At 36.6% G+C, this 23,343-nt stretch overlaps 1 protein-coding gene across 4 annotated transcripts in view; it reads left to right on the top strand.

The window, feature by feature from the left end:
* The window catches only part of LOC120777287 (heparan-sulfate 6-O-sulfotransferase 1), a 102,785-nt gene extending 79,978 nt beyond the window's left edge, over window positions 1–22,807 (top strand). For 3 of the 4 annotated variants that reach the window (XM_040108528.1, XM_040108501.1, XM_040108510.1), the window contains 4 exons: window positions 14,748–15,143; window positions 19,445–19,993; window positions 20,050–20,249; window positions 21,303–22,807. In XM_040108528.1, coding sequence (XP_039964462.1) covers window positions 14,772–15,143; window positions 19,445–19,993; window positions 20,050–20,249; window positions 21,303–21,438 — 1,257 coding nt within the window. In that variant the 5' untranslated portion in view covers window positions 14,748–14,771 and the 3' untranslated portion in view covers window positions 21,439–22,807. The remainder of the gene's footprint in view (window positions 1–14,747; window positions 15,144–19,444; window positions 19,994–20,049; window positions 20,250–21,302) is intronic. The other variant, XM_040108518.1, reaches the window with a different exon arrangement.
* The last annotated feature ends 536 nt before the right edge of the window (window positions 22,808–23,343 follow it).

The following is a 23,343-nucleotide window of genomic DNA, read 5'->3' as shown; positions in this document are numbered from 1 at the left end:
AAAATCATATGGATTTAATTTTAGTAGCACCACTTAAGTGTCAGACCGGAGACTTTTCAACGGACCTATTAAATATCTACTCTCGCGTATTTCGTTTCTTGTTTACCGACAATTATAAGTAATTTATGTGCTATTCTCTAATAAATACAAACAATTTACAACCGAACATTTTAGTTGTTTGTTGACAACAACCAAAATTGGTTCGAAACCGCACGCTTCCACAACAAACGCATACATTTCGGTAACCAGGCAAAAGTAATGAAATAGCAACTTTTAAGCCACAATGGCCTCTTTAAATACCACAAGCATTCCGTTAACTTCTTGTAAGCGTAACGCCGCGCTTCAGTTATCCTGAGATCTTTCCGCTAAATTCCTCAGTCGTTGTTGTGGCATTTTTCGGCATCCTTGGAATTCATGCGCTTCGACACCCACAAATGTGCGCAGCCCCCTACGCCGTTTCAAAACCGCTTTGTCTGCCAACTCTCACCCATTTCGCTTGAATGCCAAAGTTTATGTTGCTCGCCTGAGCTTGTTGAATTCAACGGTTGCTTTGGTTGCTTTTAAAAGATTTTGGAAGAAAAAAATATGTATTTAATGCTGCAGCCTTACACCAGCTTGATTTTTATGAAAATGCGCGCTGGCAGATCTCTACTACACACAGATTTTTAGAAAATGGCTATTTCTGCCAAGTTTCTATGAGTCTTTGTGTGAGTGTGTGTGTGTGTGCACTTTATTTTGACTTGGCCCAATTGTGGTTAAACATTTTGGCTTATATTTCTCAATCCTCTTTTCGAAAATACGTAATTCTTGACCATATATCGTCCAATGACCCGGCATAACCTGCTGCTCAACCGCTAGCGCAGCTTCTTCGCCCACATATCGGTTTTTCGTAGCGCCCAAATGCCAAAATGTGCTGTGAATTATTTATTTGTGTTGCTAAAAATGCATACACACACATATATTTATAACAAAGTAATATGCTTATGGCCTTTTGTGGTCAACGTTTGCCATTTTCTATTTATTTTCCACTGGCTTCAGTCCAAGTTAGCCGAGCACCCACACGTCTGCCACATATTGCTGCATGCAGTATGTCCAAATATTTTCAGTTAACTTGCCATGAAAATGTTTCTCACTCTCTCACCGACATATACAAATATACTATGCTCACCTGTGTGTGTGTTTTTCAAATTTATTATGCTACCTGCATTTATTATTTATTTACTTGCAATATTGAACGCTTATTTTTGTTTTCTCTTACAATGCTGCCTTTTAGCCACTTTTCGTATATACTAATCTAATAAAATAAGGTTTTTAAATTATTTAGGCATCCATTATCTTTATCACCGAAACCATAATATTGCATTTGCATTTCTTTGTGCATTTTTCATCATTTTATTGAGGCATTGTGGCTTTGCATAACACATAGCCGCACATAATATAAATTCAATTTGATATCTAATCAATTCCGCTGCTACATTTTACACCTCAAATGGGCAATCATTGCTCACATTCAAACCCGTTTGCATCGGGCGCACATTTGCATGAATAAAATCATTTACATTTTAAATGCGCCAGCAAACGGTTCAAGCTCAACGCATAAATTCATAAAGTGAGTTTATATATTCATAACATAAACAACTTCATTTACATATAAATGTAATAAATTCGTCTAAGTTGCATTTTGTTTTTAGTCTCTCTTATTGATGCTCGGTAAAAAGTAAAACACAAAAAATGATTTTGCTTTGAATGTGCAATATTATTGAAAAAGCATCAATAAATGGAGGATGAAAGCTGTTATGGGGGGCGAATGAGCGCTCAGTATACGCGTCAGCGCGGTCTTTGAAATTGCCAAAAGCACTTTATTTGTTTTCTAAATATGCAATCAGAACAATTTATCGTTTCCATTATTAAATATTTGTTTATACTTGTAGAAGTGAAAGTGATTTCAAATGCAATAGCTTTACGAATTTTTGGTTATAACATTGGCAGCGGCCGATGGACTACGGACCGAGCTATTCAAAAACGGCGGTGAGGCACTGATAAGTTACATGCTTCAGCTTCTTGTGAAAATATGGTTGGATGAAAGCACGCCCTCGATTGGAATTTAAGTGTGCTCTACCCAATCCACAAAAAAGGGGGACCCACAATCTTTGCCAATTAGCGTGGATTAAGCCTCCTTAATATCACATATAAGGTCTTATCGAGACTTTGTGAAAGACTGAAGCGCAACGTCAACAAACTGATTGGACCTTTTCAGTGTGGATTTGGACCTGAAAAATATATTATCGACCAGATTTTCACTATGCGCCAAATCTTGCAAAATATCCGTCGACCTCTCCGTCGATTTTAAAACTGCCTTCGACAGCTTAAAATGAAATGCCTCTATGGCTGAACTTGTAACCCAAGCTAATACGGCTGTGTAAGCGGACGTTGTGCAACACCAAAGGCTCCGTCAGGTTCTGGAAAGACCTCTCGGAGCCGTTCGATACTCCCTACCGTGTGATTTCTTCAATATATTGCTGTAGAAAATAATTCGAGCTGCAGAGCTATATAGAGAAGATCTATAAGAGTGTACAGCTGTTGGCGTACGCCGATGATATTGGCTTCAGCTATCTGCTGCCGTCAGTTCTGCTTTCTCCGGAATGGATAAGGAAGCGAAGCAAATAGGTATGGTGGCGAACGAGGGCAAGACGAAATATCTCTTGTCATTAAAGAAATAGTCATTGCATTCGCGACTTGGCTCGCACGTTACTGTTGACAGTCGAAACTTTGAAGTCGTAAATAATTTTGTTTATTTTGGAATCAGCTTTAACACCAACAACAAAATCAGCCTTGAAACCCAACGCTAAATCACTAGGAGCTACTTTGGACTTAATAAGGAACTGAAAAGTGAAGTCCTCTCCGGACGAACAAAGAGCAAACTCTATAAGTTCCTCATTATTCCAGTCCTGCTATATGGTGCGGAGACATGGACAATGACATAATCTGATTAGTCGGCCTTAGGAGTGTTCGAGATAAAAGTTTTTCGGAAGACTTATGGTCCTTTACGCATTGGCAGCGGCGATTACAGTAGTCGGTGGAACGATGAACTGTACGAGATATATGGCGAAATTGACATAGTTCAGGGAATCAAGAAGCAGCGGCTGCGGTAGCTAGGTCATGTTTTTCGGATGGAAGAGAAAACTCCAGCTTAAGACGATGAAGATTTTCGATTCAGTATCCGCCGGTGGAAGCAGAGGAATGGAAAGACCTTCACTCCCTTTGGAGAGATCAGGTGGAGAAGGAACTGGCTGCACAAGAGCGCCAAAGAAGAAACGACTGAGGCGCTATTGTTACCTCAGCTATAAAGAGGGCTTAAGCAGTGTCTACGCCAGTAAAGAAGGAGAAGAACACTGTCATTTTTACTAACATCACTGTAAAATTATAGATTAGTTGGATCACTATAACAGAGGATTTAACACTTCGGTAAATATGCTGAAAAAGAGGATTTTTGAGAAAAGTAACGAAGACAATGTCGAGCAAAAATGGACAAAATAGTCTATGCGACTTCTAGTTACAAAGTTTTTCGATACTATATTACTAGTACGAGTATTAATAGACAAATCGAAACCGTTTGTGAGTACCAATGAGTTGTAGATGTATGTATATGATGATCAAAAAGCTTTCGTGCGATTGTGTATAAGAAAGGGTAATTATTTGGAGGACTTGAAAGGAAATATGTTATAAAAAACGTTAAGAAGTATATTGCCTTATTTTTTTGTGTTCGGCAATCACTGAATTATCAAACAATTCTCTAATCAATATATATTTATATATTTGCCCCATTTATATATCGTACATTTTATAAGCTTTTGTTTCTCTGCTCCTTCGTTAAGTTTTAGTTCGCATATTTGTTTCGACACTTCTAGCATAGATCATTTATGATATGCGCATATAAATCGCTTGATTACGAACGATTGCTTTTGCACTATTCGGAAAGGTTTGATTTGCATACACACCCACATGAGCAAGCTTTTTTAAAGCTGTTACGTCTTCTTCACTAGTGAATAGTGCCAAAAGCCTCACGATTATGATGCTGTTGATGGGGTAGGCAGATTTTAAGTTTTTCGTTGCAGCAGAAGGCTACAAATAAATAAAATTTGTTTATAACTGGAAGTCCTCTCTGGGTTTGATTTATATATATATTTTTTTTACAGGTTTCTTGTACCTTGCTGTAACCATAACAATTGTTTTCGAACTTGTGGCATATGTTTTGTCAAAAAGTTCGTCAACCGTCACAAAGTAATAAATATATCCGCTCAATTTGAATGACAATAAAGTCATTGTAGACTGCGCTGTTTTACGGAATGCAATAAAGTGGAATTATTTGAACAAAAGCGCACGAAAGCTGCAAACAACAACACAAAAGATTTAAAAATATATACATATTTTATTTTGGTTTCGGAATTTTTAATTTTACTGTGAAATTCATACTCAAATGTTTACACTCTTACAAAATGTTGCTACAGATAATGGTTTTGTTCACCTAACGGGTGAAAAATCGTCATAGATTCCATATACAGGGTTTGTCCGGAGAGTATAAGACTGATTTTCTACCGCCGCGACTGTACGCGAGTAAATTCTGTGCGAAACTCGATAAATCTGCGAAATTGATATGATCAAGCGGACTTACCCAGAGGTTACTTTAGCGGTGGTGTTTCGGTGGAACCGGGCCTTTTTTCCCGAGACAAAGAGGCAATCTTCCGAGTGGCACATGCCGTTGTCTCCTCGCCGAAAAAAAGGAAGAATGAAGAATGACGAAATCCAAAGTGATTAATTCTCTTTTTTGACATTAAAGGCAACGTCCACCATGAATTTTTTCCTCCTGGACAAACCGTCAAAGCTAAGTTTTAAGTGAAAGTCCTCAAGAGACTCAAACGAAGGGTCAATCGGGTCCGACAAGACATCGCTGCCGATTGAAAGACCACGACAACGCCCCGGCTCACACCGCCTTTTTTGTGAACAGCTACCTAACAAAGGCCGGCATCCAAAAGCTTTCGCAGCCGTCCTACAGCCCAGATTTGACCCCCCGGGCTTTTTTGTTTCCTTGCCTGAAAAGGTCGATGAGAGGCGATCCAAGCATCCATGCACCTCGACTCTCAAGGTTATTCCGGAGAATGCCCTCCGGGGCGCCTTCAATGCTTGGAAATCGCATATTTTGTAAGTTTTTAAAGAATCATAGCGATTGGTTAAATAACTTTTTTTAAATCGACTCAGTGCTATTACTTTCCGCACAAACCCCGTACGTAGCTGGCAAGCCTTATGTACTTTAGGCTACTTGCCTGACTTTAATCCTTTCAAGTTGTAATAGTATGAAATGTTCGGTTATACCCGAGTTTAGCTCATCTTTACTTGCTTTCCTATATGTTTGTCAGAGTATTCATTATCAATGACGAATGACCTATTTCCTTGTATTAGCTATAAATTTATTGATCCAAGGGTTTTTAAAGATTATTACAAGACTTTTTTTTTATCTAATAACGCTTTTCGTTTTTTTGGTTTTGACGAAAGATGCTGCGTTCATTCGGAATTAGTGTTGTTTATATTAAAAATAGAAGAAAGAAATTGTATGATTGGGCTTCCGGTGACCCATAATTACTTCCAGACCTCGAGAGAATACTAACGGGAAATAAATTTAGCAGCAAATGATCCAGACTGATGTCTATTTTGAAGCAAAGTACACTTTGTGCTACCAAAAACTTTCTCGTTAAGTAGGAAGAAATCTGTAGATCCCTCTAATCCGTGTCAGAAAACACCTATGTCGACTCTGTATATAACGCAAATATACATACATAGAAGGAGCATTGTGATGCTTACGAATTTTAATTGATTGAAATTTTAAAAATTTATTAAGTGCTACTTTATTCACTTTATGAAGAACAAAATTAAAGAAACTTTGCGTAACTCTTCTAAACTTACCACTACTTTTCGAGCTTTAATAGTTTTGACTACATACGTATGTACATCCGCATATATAGTATATTTCGTAGCATTATAATTTTAACAAAAACAGTTACTCGGTTTTTCCTACAATTATCTCGTTGCGCAAATTGCTTGGCCCATTAAAATGTGTGCACACAGAGAAGCAAACTAATTTCTTATCGTATTATGCGCCATAAATTGTGCGATAAATGTGTTTGTTCCGTAGAACGTAAACGTAAGGAGAACTAAACAGTGGAAACACACAATAAAAACAGAGATACCGAATTGGTTGAATTTAGGCAGTGATGCGTACTCATAACTCTTGGACTGAAATAATATAACTTTAGCAATTAAATTAATATTTATGTGCTTGCAGTGTTCTGCCGCCAAATGTTACGTTCTCGTCGAGTTGTTTTGCACTTGTTTACGATTCCGAGTGCGTTATTCTCTCAACGAATGTTGCAGTGTGCGAAATAACGGCATAAAAAGAAACAAAAATTGAGAAAAATGAATAAATTTCGAGCGAGGAAAACTTTAATATAGGTATTAAATTTCCAACATTCCAAGCGTGTCTATCCAAGTGTATTAAACTTGTATAACAGTATATAACAGTGTTGCTATCCTTAATTTGGTAACTGTGACCGCTATTTGAACTTGTAGTGCAAGCAAGCTTGGGAGTACATTCTAACCTTAAATTAAAGAAATGTCATAAAGTGTCAAAGTTATGGCTAAGCGGGATATATTGTAGAAACTGGATTTTATTGTCTAATTTGGATATAGTTTTTAGTTCTGTTTTTTTTTTTTAATTTCAATAGACACTTCCAGGTGAGGATACCATCTAGACGAGAATGGAGAAGAGGTTCAATAGGAGAGGAGGATACCATCTCAGTCTATACCGACGGGTCCAAAATGGACTGCGGAGTAGGCACGAGGGTATTCTCCGCTGATCTAGGCATATCTCTCTCTATACGTCTACCGAACTCGGCTAGCATCTTCCAAGCAGTAGTACTAGGCATAGAAAAAACCTGCGAAGTTCTATTAGAAAACCACGGGAATATACATAAAGCAACTATATTTAACGGATAGCCAGGGGGCGCTCCTGGCCTTGTCTTCACCCATGACAAATTCCAGCATAGTTCACAACTGCAAGAGAGCACTAAGCTCAATAACAGACAAGCTCCAACTAGACTTGATCTGGGTTTCCGGCCACAGGAACATTTTCGGTAACGAAAAAGCAGACGAGTTGGCAAAGGCAGGAGCTTTCCTCAACGACTCCGCGGCGGAGCTAACACCAAGCCCGCTAGGCTCGATCAAAGGAGAGATCAATAGACAATTTCAAGAAGTTGCAAATAACAGGTGGAAAAAAAATCTGTCATAACTAAATAATTATGGCCAACATATGACAGGAAAAGAACCAACGACTTATTAAATAGGTCAAGAAAAAGTATCTACAGAGTAACAGCTCCACAACAGAGCACTGGCCAATGGGGGACATGCGCTCCAAATGGGTATGTCCTGCAACGACATCTGCCGAGGCAGCGGAGTAGCAGGGAGCAAGGAAACAATTTTCCACTTTCTCTGCGAATGCCCAGCTCTAGCACAGATCCGACATAAAACACTTGGAATCCATCAAGCACCAAACCTTGAATGGATTCCCACTAAAAGCGTATCAGACATAAGTAGTTTCATCGAAACCTCAAAATGGTTTGAGAGAGAAGGTGAAACGTAATAGCAGATACAGGAGGTTCTACGAATAGTGTATCAAAATGGCACATTAAGTGCTAATTGAGCCCGATGGATAACAGGGCTGCACTCCTACCTACCTACCTACCTACCTACCTGGATATAGTTTTTTTCCAATTTTAAAGAGTTTAGTGTGCGTTTGGGTTTTAGTTTGGATTTTTGATACTTCAGAAAATGGCGCGATATACCTAATATGTAGAGAGATGTTTGAACTTCCATTAGACCTTATACCACATATATCGGTAAATGTGTGTGTTATTTCATTAATATTAATGGAACGTGTTTTTCTAATAACGGTGCATCTTTGTGCCTAAAATGGATAAAATCGCGTGAACATTTGCTCTCGACCCCATATAACTTAGAAACCTCGTGTTGCAGTAGTATGAAATGTTCGGTTGCACCCGAATTTAGCCCTTTCTTACCTGTGTAGAATTGATAATTTGAAGATATTTATTAAACTCTTTGGTGAATATGAGCCGCCACGACACACCTCGAGTTGAAATTTATTAAACATTCAAATGCACAAAAAGGCTTTCAATTTCTGATCTTTCTCGTATTTACAGCGAGAATAAACCACAAAATGTCGAGACAGTTTATTTCGATTGGGTACACCAACACGCACACGTTCACACACATAAATCAGAAGACAAATGTATGCACGTAAAGTACATGTCACTGACGATTACACTTTTCGTGTGCAATAAAAACAAATGCTAAGTAGCAACAATGTCTTTACTTAAACATTATATTTTATTTAGTTCACATCTTTTGTGTTATCTGCTCACTACTCAGTAGTTTGTGCCGGGCAAACCAAAGCAAACAAAAAAGTGACAATCTGAAGACATATAGCTATCAAATTACCCCCTCCACTTTACTGCTTTCGTTTGTCTCCTTTTGTTTGTTTCAACTAAACTTAACCATTATCTTTCTGATTACTTGCGCTTTCGCACAGCATTGTTGGTTTTGTGCGCAACCCACGGGAGGCATGATGCTTGTGTGTGGCGAAAGACAAAGCAATCTCCCATTGCGTACGCTTTGAGCTGGTTTAACGGCACAGACGTCAACTGGCGAGGAAAATGTACTCGTGATGTTGTTTTATTATTTGACATATCACAATTGATGGCAAGTACAGTAATTCGCGTTGGAAGTGTACATTTATCGCATATTCTTCACATTTTATCTGTAGAGAAATTCTTAAATAGTTTAATGCGTTGCTTTGAAGTTACACTGTGCAACATATTGCGGCGCACTTTCCTGCGGTTAGCCACCTATTTAGGTTTTGTGGTTCCAATTGTGTGTTGATATTCGCCTAGCAACATGTTAACATTTTAACCCTTTAATGCTCAGCTATGTGGACAAATTATGATGCTGTTTGTTTATAAAAAAACTATAAAAAATTTTAAAAATAAAAATAAAAATAAAAATTATAGAAAAATGCATTAAAAAATTATAAAAAAATATATAAAAAATTAAATTATTTTAGAAAAAATAAAGCCTTGAAACCTTTTTTTTGTAAAAATTATTTTAGAAATTATAAAAAATAAAAAAAAATTATAAAAAATGAACATTATAAAAGAAAATAAATTAAAAATATTTTAGAAAAAATAATTTCTTGAAATTTTTTTTGTAAAAATTATATTAGAAAAAATAAAGCCTTGAAACCTTTTTTTTGTAAAAAATTATTTTAGAAATTATAAAAAAATAAAAAACAATTATAAAAAAATGATCATTATAAAAGAAAATAAATTAAAAATATTTTAGAAAAAATAAAGCCTTGAAATTTTTTATGTAATAAATTATTTTCTACTTCTTTATTGGCGTAGACACCGCTTACGCGATTATAGCCGAGTTAGCGACAGCGCACCAGTCGTTTATTCGCGTGGCGCCAATTGGATATTCCAAGCGAAGCCAGGTCCTTCATCACCTAGTCCTTCCAAAGGAGTGGAGGTCTTCCTCTTCCTCTGCTTCCCCCGGCGGGGACTGCGTCGAACACTTTCAGTTCTGGAATGTCTGCGTCCATTCGGACAACATGACCTAGCCAGCGTAGCCGCTGTGTTTTAATTCGCTGAACTATGTCAATGTCGTCGTATATCTCGTACAGCTCATCGTTCCATCGAATGCGATATTCGCCGTGGCCAACGCACAAAGGACCATAACTCTTTCGCAGCACTTTTCTCTCGAAAACTCGCAACGTCGACTCATCAGATCGTCCATGCCTCTACACCATACGGGAGTGACTTATAGAGTTTGGTTTTTGTTCGTCGTTAGAGGACTTTGCTTCTCAATTGCCTACTCAGTCCGAAGTAGCACCTGTTGGCAATACCGCGTTGGATTTCCTGGCTGACATTGTTGGTGGTGTTTACAATGGTTCCAAGATAGACGAAATTATCTACGACTTCAAAGTTATGACTATCAACAGTGACGTGGGAGCCAAGTCGCGAGTGCGACGACTGTTTGTTTGATGACAGGAGATATTTCGTCTTGCCCTCGTTCACTGCCAGACCCACTTGCTTTGCTTCCTTCTCCAGTCTGGAGAAAGCAGAACTAACGGCGCAGGTGTTGAGGCCGATGATACCAATATCTTATAAAAAAATATCTTATAAAAGATTGTACCTGCTCGATTAAGTGCTGCAGCTCGAATTATTTTCTCCAGCAGCAGGTTGAAGAAGTCGTACGATAGGGAGGGAGTCGCTTTGTCTGAAACCTCGTTTGGTATCGAACGGCTCGGAGAGGTCCTTCCCGATCCTGACGGAGATTTTGGTGTTGCTCAACGTCAGTTTACACAGCCGTATTAGTTTTGCGGGGATACCAAATTCAGACAATAAATTATTTAAGAAAATATAAAACAAAGAAGCCTTTTTTTATAAAAAAACTATTTCGGAAAAAAATCAAGCATTAAAATCATTCACTGCAGAATTATGCAGAAACGCCGTTTTATATTACAGCATATAGTCTATCTATCGAGCACTTCAAAAATAACTGTAAAAAATGGAATACCAAGAATTTCTTTAGTGACATTTCGCATTCAAAAAATATACTTTTTTATAACCAATTTTATGACCACATATTTATCGATCCATACTACAAACTTTATTCACCTCCGCGCTAACCTACCCGCTTTTTTTACTTCCAAGTGCTTTTTAGCATTTGCCTTAGAGTAATCTTGAGTGGTTTACGAAAAAAGTTTAAGTCAGAAACATACGAAGTGTAGAATTGCGCATCACTCAATAACTGTCAGAGTTGACAAGTGACATTCTCATGTGTTCGCTGTTTCGCTGGTTGCTTCTTAGCATGTGACAGGAATTGCTAAGGTTCTACAATGTTGCAATATTGCACTCAAGCTATACTACACACATATTAATATTATTTTGGCTTACCCACAAGGAAAGCGGCTTTAGCTCCGTTTGAAGCACTTCCATAAATCCATATGGAAAAACATTCGATTACAACTATTTGAAAAAGTGGTCGCGAAATTTTTACTTTATGCAAAAATGTCTGCCAAAAATCCAATTTTTAGTTTTTTTTCATTCGTCCAAGTTATATGTTAAGGTTATTTAAAGCACGTATTTTTTCAATTTAGATGATCCTGTAAGGAGTTATCCTGCCAACGCGGGCGCATCTTTTTTTTCTGAGGGGTCACCGGAGATGTGTCGCAATGGCCGAGTTTGAAATATTTTCTCCAAAAATTTCAGAATTTCTTTGTTAATAGTGTATATTTGTACAAATAAAAATTCTATTAAAATATTTAATTTTTTATGTGTGAAGAAAAATTGTTGAAAAAAGGCTGTTTTTTAACCGAGGAAACCCATGTAACCCCTTAATGTCTTCATAACTTTATGCTAAGACATCGCCAATATTATCAAATAATCTGCCTGATACAGTCGCCTAACGGCAAATATAAACATTTAACTGCATCTGCATCTGGTCTGCACATAACGCGCTCTGTCCGCGGCTTAATTGGATATAATGTTTATTTAAGTTGCGAATAAGCGCATTTTAATATTCTAATATTTAATTATATCTTGCGCTGATAGCCAAAAAGCTATAAAAAAATATATTTTTTTATTATTTTAATTTAAAAGAAGAATTTAATTTGTACATCCTGCTCATTCTAACTGATTGGCGTTGAAATTTTTGTAAGTGAAAAGTTTATCAGTATTTCCTGCAAGCACCCCATTCATATATTCCATACTTTATGTATCGTATGTGAGTATATACATATTTATGTCTATAATGCTTTTAGTTGAGCGATGTGTGTGCGAGTGTGTGTACCATGTCTGTTGGCATTTCAAAGCACGCTTAGATGCGGTTCTGGTTCCGTTGCATCGGACACATTTATTGCATATCCTGTCGTTTGTCTGCTCGAAAATTTTTCGTGGAGAGCTAACATATTTGTACATTTTATATGTGCCAATCGTGTTGTGACTTTTAAGATAACTTTACACCTGTCATAAGATTTGTCAACGTATTTTTCAAGCTTAGAGCTTTGGTGAGGTAAAATTTTTTCTTACTTATGTTTTTGTTGGTTCCACATAAAAAGGGTTAAAATAAAATTGTTAAATATTGCTAGCTTAATATAAATTATGAGTCATTAATTGATTGCTCAAAAAATTTTTTAAATTAGAATAAATATAAAATAAGCCTACAGTTATTGATCAGTTCCGGTTCCCTTTCGCAACATAAATTTTAATTAATCAAATTCTTCATATGTATCCTTACGGTGTAAACAGATTATATATACATATATAATTTCTGAATGTCTCAACTTTTCTAAACATGAATCGTTTCACATTAAAGCAACATTCCTAAATAATCGTTCAGTTGTCTTAGCTACATTGAAACAGTCGATGGATGTTGGCTCACTATTTCTGCTCGTAGGTTCATGAAAAAGATTTTGGTGTTCACTGGTTTCAACGGCACACTGCGAGTCAAACTTTCTAGTTCTCATATCAGTCCTGATATCAAAAAGAGGTGGCATTGATTAGCCATCTTTATTTCCAGATCTGAATGCTCTGATTTCCTCTGGGAGGTTATTTGAAATTTCAAGTGTTCTATCACCCGGAATGTTTGGAACCATATTGGCTAAAATCGGCTGTTTGGTTGAAATATTCAAAGGAATATCAAAATATATACATTAGAGTGAGTCAAAACAACTAATGTTATTTTTGTTCGCTTCGTATTCTGAAAATTGGTTGATAGACAAAACAAGAAAAAACGTTAACTTCGGCTGCACGGAAGCTAATATACCCTTCACAGATGCATTTCTTTTAGTAACTATGTGTTCAGTTTGTATGTAAGCTATATACTATAGTAATTCGTTCTGAACAATTTTTTTTGGAGATTATATTGTTACCTTAAGCAGTAATCCATGCCAAATTTCGTGAAGATACCACGTCAAATGCGAAAGTTTTCCATACAAGCCTTTAATTCCGATCGTTCGGTTTGTATGGCAGCTATATGCTATAGTTAACTGATCTAAACAATTTCTTCTGATATTACATTGTTGCATTAGAAAATAATCTGTACCAAATTTGGTGAAGATACATTGTCAAATGTGAAAGTTTTCCATACAAGAACTTGATTCTTGAAGAACTTGAGTTTATATGGAAGCTGTATGTTATAGTGCTCTGATATCGGCCGTTCCGACAAATGAGCAGCTTCTTGAAGAGAAGATGACGTTTGCAAAATTTTAAAAGGATATCTTAAAACTGAAGGACTAGTTCGTATATATACAGACAGATAGGCGGTCATGGCTAAATCGACTCAGCTGGACATACTGATCATTTATATATATACTTTATAGGGTCTCCGATCCTTCTTTCTGTGTGTTACAAACTTCGTGGTTAACTTAATATACCCTGTTCTGGGTATAAATATCTCAAATGTAACAAGCTGTTGAATATTGACAAAGCATAGCGGCTTAAAATATGGCGCACCCTGTATGTGTAGTAATCTGCTTAAAGTTATGGGAATTGTGGCTTCTTGGCACCAAAATCACTGTTGACCAGTGTAGTGTATGTGATAAGCGAGTAATAAAGCATTTGAGCTTACTATTTTTTTATTTCATTCTTTTGTGTTTCTTCTCCGACGAATTCTTAATGTGATTTGGAGGCAGGCTTTCAACTTTGTTAAATGCGATAATCTACCAGTTTACGCTTCAATGATCAGCTCAACGTGCTTTTGTTTTGCATTTGCGTATGTATGTGTGAATGTACATATGTATGTATGCATTTCTCTGCATTAAGTGTAAGCGTTGCCAAGTTTTCGTATTCCAAAAAATTAGATAAATGAAAGCATTTGATGCTGATATCTCGCTATAAGAGCCAAAATTTTATGAATGGTGGCTTTTTGCCGACCCAATTGCGCCCATAAAGATAGGCGAGTATGCTAAATATGCATACTTGCATACGCAGCAACATACATATGTATATACTTCATTATATACATATGTAAGTATGTAAACGCTCGCAGGCAATTCACATTAAGCTTGTTAATTAAAAATTCATACTCTTTCGCATCATCAGATTGATGCACGCATACACAAACACATACACTGCACCAGCATATCGCCGAAATCCTTTTTACGTTTCGTTAAGCGGAAAATGAAAGGAGTTAATTAAATGCAATGGCGATACATTTGTACGCCAGTTGATACATTTTGCGCTGTTCAAGCGCTGGAGATTCCATTTGATTTCGTTTGCATGGATCAGCCTGAAAAATCCAGCCAATGCCTTAATCCCTTTCCGATGATGTATTTCGGTATGCAACACCGAAAATCCTGTTATTCACACACACATACATATATACTAAAATTTGAATTATAAGCGAGCGCTGCTTTCATTGAGTGAGTTAATTGAATTTCAGGCGCTTCGCATTTCGCATTACGCACGCATTTGTTTCGGCGTAATTGCGAATTTTCGAATGCTTTATGGCCATATTTGTCATAAATTTTCATAAACACGCGTAAATATCAGCATATCGAATATTTTAATTTGTCTCTTATTTTAATGTTTCTTCTTTCTCTCATTGCTTCATGTCAACAGGTCTGTGCGCTGTCCAAGCGCGGCATGATGCTACAACCGGATATACTGGCCTACAATGAGGCGATAATGCCACCACCGGGTGGCGTGGGCGCTGCCGCCGCGTCGGGTGTGGCGAACAATGCGTACGGTGTGCACCACTATCAGCATCAGTCACATCAGCCGGGTGGTGGTGGCGGAGCCGGGTCGGCCATGGCGCTGGCATCCACATCGGCGATTAGCGCGAAATCAATACAGCAAAACGTAATTATCACCAATGCCGGTCTCAGCTATGAGGATGTGCTCAACGATGATTTTCAATTCGATATGGACGGGCATGATGTGATGGTGTTCCTGCATATACAAAAGACCGGAGGCACATCGTTTGGACGACATTTGGTGCGTGACTTGGATCTAAAGGTAAGTCAAATGAGCAGACACAATGCATTATTACGCGCACATGTTGGCATCTCCATACTGATATGGATGTGCTTACATGTTTGTACATAAGGGTGGTACGTAAAGTTCGATGAAATGAGTTTTATGTTTTAGACTCAGTTCCTTTAGTTGGTTGTGCCACAAAGATTGTTTTTAAAAAAAAAAATATATATACTATGTGATTACATTAATTCTTAATCGAATTAAAATCGAAGTGCGGGTTCTTGTCCAAACTGCAAATTTGGCTGTGTTTAACACTTTCGATTGTTGTCCAGACTGTAAATTCGTTTGTATGCATTGATAAAATAGCAATCAACCGATGAATTTTAATCATTAGAACACAGATAAAACAGAAAAATATATAGAAAACATAAAAAAAACTGAAGCAAGTTGAAGAGCTGAACCTTAATCGAGCTCATCCTTAATCGACTAGCCGGCTGTGCGAAAGGCAAAAACTGGTTTCTCAATTATAATCTTAATGTACTAAATTAATATGGCAGTGCGAAAAGCATTTTTTCTTGAATTGAAGTTTTTCGCTTTCATTTTTTTCACATTTTTTTCACAATTTTCACTTCTTGCATTTGGATTTACATATATGTATGTATATTTAATATAATTCTGATCAGAAATGTATAGTACATCTTTTCTGTACTATCTCAAGGCAGCTGATGCCTTGAGTTGTCAAAACTTCCTATCTCCTTTTAAGAACCACCCTATCATGTTTATATGTATGTATAGCTACAACAATCAATGTAATGAGTTTATTGTTATATATTTATTGATTCCTATAACCATATTCGCGTGAAATCAAATCAAGGATTTATGACAATATGCCAATATAGCCGGGCTACATGTACTCTACATTGAAGGAATACTTATGTATTGTATGTACATAAGTGTTAAGTTGTGCGCCATACTTCTGTACCCATTCACATTGTGTCTGTGCCATGGATATTTCAGAATTGCTGCAATCAAAATTGGGTTCTTATTGCAATTTCAGCTTATAAGCCATGCCACATGTTTGAAATTGCTTAACATTGTTTACAATTCCATTACAAATAAACGAAACGTGTTTACGCATACATAACTGAGATATAATTTCGCAAGCACTAACAAATCTTTTACTGTTTTTTGTATAAAGAATGGTTCGAGGCACCTGTGTATCTGGGGAAGAGCTGGGAGAAGCGTGCAGGATGTACTTTTGGAATGTAGTAAAATAAAATAACAAGAACTAAATTAAATTTGGTTCTTACGTAGGTTGCGTTATGTATTTCGAGGTTGCAGAACAAAAACAAATATTACAAATATTAAGATCTACAAGATGCTTTCCAAAGTAAACAGGACTTTTTGAATCTAGCGCCCCCTGGTGGCACCTGACTGTGACTGGTGGGTTGTCCAGTGAGAATTTCATGACATTTCATTGATTGGAAGTGAAGTTATTGCGTTTTAAGTGTCAGTTTGTTTGTGTTGTCCGTGCGAAAATTAGCTTCGAACAAAGAGCCAACATTAAATTTTGTTTTAAAATTGGTAAAACTTTTACCGAAACGTTTCAATTGATGAAACAAGTTTATGGCTATGATATGATTGCCTATCCCGTACCAAAGTGCACGAGCGGTTTCAACGTTTTCAAAGTGGTCGTGCGGACATAAATGACGATCAACATTTGGGCCAATCAAAATCCGTGATCACCGGAAATTCCATCGAAACTGTGCGTGAATTCATCAAAAATCAGTCGAAATCATCATTGAAATTCGTGAAAATGGAATTGAAGATCTCCAAAACATCGATTTATCGCTTTTTGACCGAACATTGGGGCTTACGAAAGGTGTGTGCACGGGTTGTTCCGCACAAATTGACTGACAACCAAAAATGGCTCAGGAACCAACATTCGAAGGACGATTATTTGACCAAAAATCACATTTTAACCATTAACCATTCCGCGTATTCACCTGATATGGCACCGTGCGACTTCTTCCTTTTCGGAAAAATGCATTTTCCCGTGAAAGGAAAGCGTTATGCAGACGTAGAGGCCATTCAAAAGGTTTGCACCGACATACTGGCGGCCATACCTGCCAACGAGCTAAAACTCTCGTTCTACATGCTTTTGGAAAGTGCAAAAAGCTGTATTGAAGCAGAACGAGACTATTTTGAATAAAATAAATTGATTTTGCCGAAAAAACCATTTGTTCTGTTTTTTTAAAGTCCTGTTTACTTTGGAACTTTTGTATGTGTTTGAAGCAATTTCCGGAGCTTTTTTGTCACTTTAATTGAGCTATCTCCAAAACATGCCTTTTGAATACATCAACCTCCTTTTCAGGTGTCGAAAAACGTTGACCTATTAGTTTCTATTTTACGTACGGGAATTAAAAGAAGTCATTCGGTCGCACGTCTAGATCATACGGTGGAAGATTCATTGAATTGTCGGTTTGAGTGCTGAAAAATGCCATTTGTTTCAATCGATGTTCGAGAGCTCATGAAGAGTGATCCGTCTTCGGCGGTTCGTTTTCCTAATTTCTTAAAAAATAATAAGTAGCAAGTAAATGATTGTGTACCAATTCAGAATTTACTGTTCTGCGTTGTTCAAGTGGTATGGTTGCGATATGCCCAGTTGTTCCAAAAATCGGCAACTATTTGCTTGTAAGTGCTTTGTGCGCGAACATCTTTTGCTGGATTCGGCTCGTCTTGAAACACCCATACAGTCGACTGATCTTTACCTTCAAGCGCATTCGCGTAAATCCACGCTTCATAATCTGTAGCGATTTCATACAGTTTCCGCAACAATAACTGATATTGGACGACCTTCACGAAATTCGTTATGGAGTGACCTTGATTAAATTCACCTTAACATCGATGAACACTGGTTCTTGATAGAGCTTCATCGTCAAAAATTGAATCAAATCCATTGAGTTAATCGATAACTTTACGATAAAGTTGTGAGTTGCCAGATTGCAGCTCTAGGGCTACCAAACGCCGAAATATAAAAGACAACCTACGTAATATTGAATTAAATGTGTTTATACATTAATACACTTTTCTTAAGACTGGTTACAGCTTAAGTGTAATCTACTGCAAATTCTTAGATAACTTCTTCCAGAAATCATGTGAAGACTAAAAATTGTAGTTGATAGAATTCACAATCATCTCAAAACAAGATCTTACACATAGTTCTCATAGCGCAAATAAGAGAATTTCTACGTTTTTCAAAGAGGGTTTCAAAATTTAAAATTTTCACTTTTTGTTGAATAAAATTAGTGAAAACAGAGAGACAAAAATAAAGGTTGATCCTGAATGTCCTGATGGGCCTAAAAGAGTTTTGAATTCCTTATGAAGCGTAAGAAGAATTGAGTTTCAGAAGATGTGTCATCGTGAAGGCATTAATCAGTAGGCAGAAGGAATTAGGGGAAGCCCTAAAACCGCACGAAAAGATCGGTTCATTTGTTATTGCAAAAAGTGAAAGAACCTCTCCAACGATACCTCGTCAAATAGTTTTTAAAGTTTCAAAACGATCGGTCGTTCAGTGAGAGAGAGAAAGTGAAATCCAACCCCAATTTGTCTGTTTTGTTTGCTATAAGAATTAGTTGTTTGAAAGTACGTTAGTTTTTGAGGACCCCCCGTTAATTTTTACCAAGTGTAAGTAAAAAAAACTTTGAAAATCTCTTAAGATTCAACTATAAATCAGTGAGCTGTATCAGTATTTGAGTGGATTTCATAAGCCTTATCAGCGCTTCCTTCTAACATAGCTCAACAGCATAAACGGCAGACTCTCGGTCTCCCCGCTTAACTGTCCTAAAATAACCTTGACTTTGATTTGACTTTCCAGAAAGGCTACTTAAATGCTTATGCATGGTTGTCATACACATGTAAATAAAGTGTGTGTCTTTATTTGAAGTTGAAATGATGTGTTTTGACATGACAACCAGGCATTGCGGTCATTTGTATGCAATTCATCGCCTCGTTGTTATGAACTGTTGACAGGATGCAGTGAATTATAAATAATTTCCATAATTCACGAACATTGCACGTACGAAGTTGACAACAATATCCGTAATAAATTCCAAAGTTTAGATTCAGCAAATTGAACTCTGGGAAGAGTTAAACCGAGATAAAACCACTGAATTGTTTACACATGCGTATACATGTAAATACTTAAATTACTGGACATTTACGAACGTTGCATAAACAATTTGCATATTTATAATTATTTGAAATATACATATACATACATAAGTTATTCAAATAAACAACATACTGATGCTAATTTCGTTTTCGATTGCGCCTTATAGCGACCCTGCGAATGCCAGCGTCAGCGCAAACGTTGCTACTGCTTCCGTCCACACCGCAACGAGAATTGGCTGTTCTCACGCTACTCGACCGGCTGGAAGTGTGGCCTACACGCCGACTGGACGGAGCTGACCAGCTGTGTGGATATCGAGTTGGACAAGAACGAAGGCGAGACGGCCAAACGTCGATACTTCTACATCACGCTGCTACGTGAGCCCATCTCACGGTATATGTCCGAATATCGGCATGTGCGACGCGGTGCGACGTGGAAGGGTTCACGGCATTGGTGTCTGGGTCGTCAAGCCACGGCGGCGGAATTGCCACCCTGTTACAAGGGCAAGGATTGGTTGGATGTGGATTTGGATGAGTTCGCCGCATGCGAATCGAATTTGGCGGCCAATCGACAGACCCGCATGCTGGCCGATCTGGCGTTGGTGGGCTGTTACAATAAGACTGCTATGCCGGCGCACGAGCGCGACCGCGTGATGTTGGCGAGCGCCAAACGCAATTTAGCCGCAATGGCATACTTCGGACTCACCGAGTATCAAAAGGTACCACTTAAATACCATATACAAGTGTATTCTCTAAACAAAATTTCTTTTTGCAGATTTCGCAGTATATATTCGAAGAGACATTCAATCTTCGTTTTGCGATACCATTTGAACAACACAATACAACAATATCTGCGTCGGCGGTTAACAATCTGCGACCGGATCAGAAGAAACGCATCGAGGAGTTAAACAGCTTGGATATCGAGCTATATGCCTTTGCAAAGAATTTACTATTCCAAAGGTACGGTTCGTCGAAGTAAGCTAATACATTATTTCAAATCGACTATTCACCTAGCTTTCGTTGGAAATCTTGATTTTTTTTCGACTTAGAAATAGTTGTTGAAGCCATTTATACTTATAACAGTGTTAGAATCGTGTGATAATCGAGAGAAATTATTTATTTTTGTATAATTTTGCTGAACCCTCCCCGTGGGTGCCGGTTTGTAATAGATACCACAATATTACGCCGGTGACAGGAACGGACTGGAAACAGTTCGTGTCTTGGTTCTCGAAGTTGGAAAGTATCTAGCTAAGGTTTAACTTTATAGTTGGGTGTTCATTGGAAGGAGAGATTTAAGACTTCAAAGAATTTTATTTCATTGAAGTTTAAGGTAGTGTCTTCCCAATTTGAGATGTCAAATCTTTTGAGATTTTAAAAATGCTTTACAAAAAGAAATATCTGAAGTAAAATTTAGCATGAAATATTGCCAACAGAATGAAAATAAGGAAAATAACTAATCAAAGTATTGGCAACATGATGCGACAAAGATTTTGAGGTTATGGCACATAGGAATATATGTATGTATACTTTTTAACAATTAGTCAATGGCAAAAAATTAGAATTGAATGTTTAGCTATCGTACATTAGAACACTAAGGAAATTGTCGGGGGTTAACAGCACATTAATGTGCCGAACTAGCAAAAAGTGAGGTTATACAAGAAAAACGTAAACTTCAACTGCCACAAAGTTATAACAACCTTTACGAGGCTATTTCTTATAGCATAAAATAATATAAAAATAAGTATCTTCATTTTGATTTTGCACGATTGATTGGTATGCTGCTGTATGCCAAAGTGGTCCGATCTGAGCAATATGTTTGAAGATTATTGCGCTGTCTTGTACCAAATCTCGTGAAAATAACTTGTAAAATAAAATAGTAACTTGACATTCATAGCAGCTACATATGTATATGCTACAATGGTCTTATATAACAGATTTTCCATCCAAAGCTTTGTGATTTAAAAATGCCAAAGCATTGAATTTAAAGTGACTTAAAAATATTAATTTTACAACCCTCTTGCGTTTCAGATTCGAGCGACTTAAAGCAAAAGACAACGATTTCGAAAAGCGGTTCGCCAATTTGGGCAACATCTACTACAAACAGGGTGTTACCGAATTCAATTGGGACAGCAACATCGATGACACACTAAGCACCGATCATTGAACCCAAACACTGGCAGACACAACAACGTGTTAAGGAAATCGTTATGCAAGCTATATACTTATGTATATGTCTGGCTACATTTGTTGCATAATTGCAAAAAGGACTTTACTTAGATTTAAGCGTACATTTAAACGTAAATATTAGTGGTAATTCATAGGAAAGTCTACAACTCTATATATTTATGGAAGCTGGTATTATTTGCTAGTTTAAACCCGCTGATTTGTTTGTAATCGGTTCTACTATTTATATGTTGCTATTGTAAATATATTTCTAGAGTTTTTTTTTTGCTCATTTTAGTTTCGGATTGAGTGTCACAATTAGTTGCAAGTTCTTATTATTAATCGAAATTAACGTTCGGTATGTTTATTGATAGTCATATGGTTTTACTGTTAACTTTAAGAAAATACGCTAAGCCAAAATTAGTTTAGACATTAATAATAAGCTTAGTATGTAAACATCAAACGAACGAAGAGTATTTTTGTTTATTTTATTAATATAAAAAAACAGTTTCTATATGGATTCCTACTTTTATTTTATATAATACAAAGTATTTACCTATTAGTAGGGGAGGAACTAATTTAAAACTAGAATATCAAACGCAAACGTTATTATAAACGGTTTCCGTACGCATTCACCAACCCAGAAGAAGCATTTACCATAAAAATCTGACTTAAATCTTCTTTTTTTTTAAACTGTGCAGCTTACATTATTTTTGTAAATACCATACCATGCATTTTTCATCATTTTATTTGATTTGTGGCCAAATTGTATACTGATATTGATTATGTTTTTTGTTGTTTTATTAGTCAAAATATTTATATAAGACAATAACAAATTATAATTGAAATTGTAATAATGTTTATCTAATTATGATTGCTTGTGAAAACACAAACCAAACACTTTTACAACAATAAAATACTGACAGCGTAAACAAGCCTAAATTAACAGAAATCCATAAATTTGAATAAATAATGGCATAGCATCTTAAAGCAATAAGTCACATTGCAACGTTGCAAATACTTGTATGCAAACATAAGCAATAAAACAAACAAAAAAAACAACACTTACATGAAATAGAGTTAAAATTAACAAAAAAAGAAGAAACAAAAATGTTCACAAGAATATCAAAATACACTATGTCTTAATCATTTTACTTTAATTAATGCATTTATATCATTTACTGTACATGTATGTATGTATATTGTGCCATTATATAGAAATCATTCAATTTTATACATCATCGATATCATTGCGCATTAAAAACTATTGATTATTGATCAAGTATTTACCAAAAAGAGTGCAATTCAAATAATTTTACGCATTAAAACGCACTAAAAAAACATAATTATAAATTAATATCGAAAATAAAACGAATAAGTTCAACAAAAAATATTTGTAACGGTATCTTTTTCTTTTTCGCATCACATGTATTATTGAGTAAATATTTTACGCCAATTATGTACCAATCTTAATTACTAGGCCGCCCTTTCCGACGACAGTCGAGTTTAAGTAACCGGAACGTACCCGGATTTTTATTCGGCCAAGGCCAGCCAACCAAAGGCTCGAAATTACTTCTGTAATGTTTTCTGCTGCTACAACTAGGTGGTTCGTTTATCCCTTTCCACGCAAGCAACTGTTATTTGTCGGTATTGCGCTAGTATGAAAAACAGTTACATAGCAGTTTAGTTCAATTTATACTTCATGTGCTTAAAAAAAGTTCCGTCGTAAATGTGCACTTTCTCCAGGTAGACTTGGTAGTTGACTTGCCGTATATGCTGTCCTTACAGCGCGGCGTAAAATAGTGTCTAATAGATGCTTTACAAAATTCAATATTTTATAACCAGTTTGCCTAAATTATTATTCCCAGAACAATAACAGGGCATTAACAGATTGAATTGATCGATT

Source organism: Bactrocera tryoni, chromosome 1 (assembly GCF_016617805.1).
Source record: "Bactrocera tryoni isolate S06 chromosome 1, CSIRO_BtryS06_freeze2, whole genome shotgun sequence".
Taxonomy (NCBI): domain Eukaryota; kingdom Metazoa; phylum Arthropoda; class Insecta; order Diptera; family Tephritidae; genus Bactrocera; species Bactrocera tryoni.
Note: the sequence above shows the minus strand (reverse complement) of the source record. Positions and strands in the feature narration are given on the sequence as shown.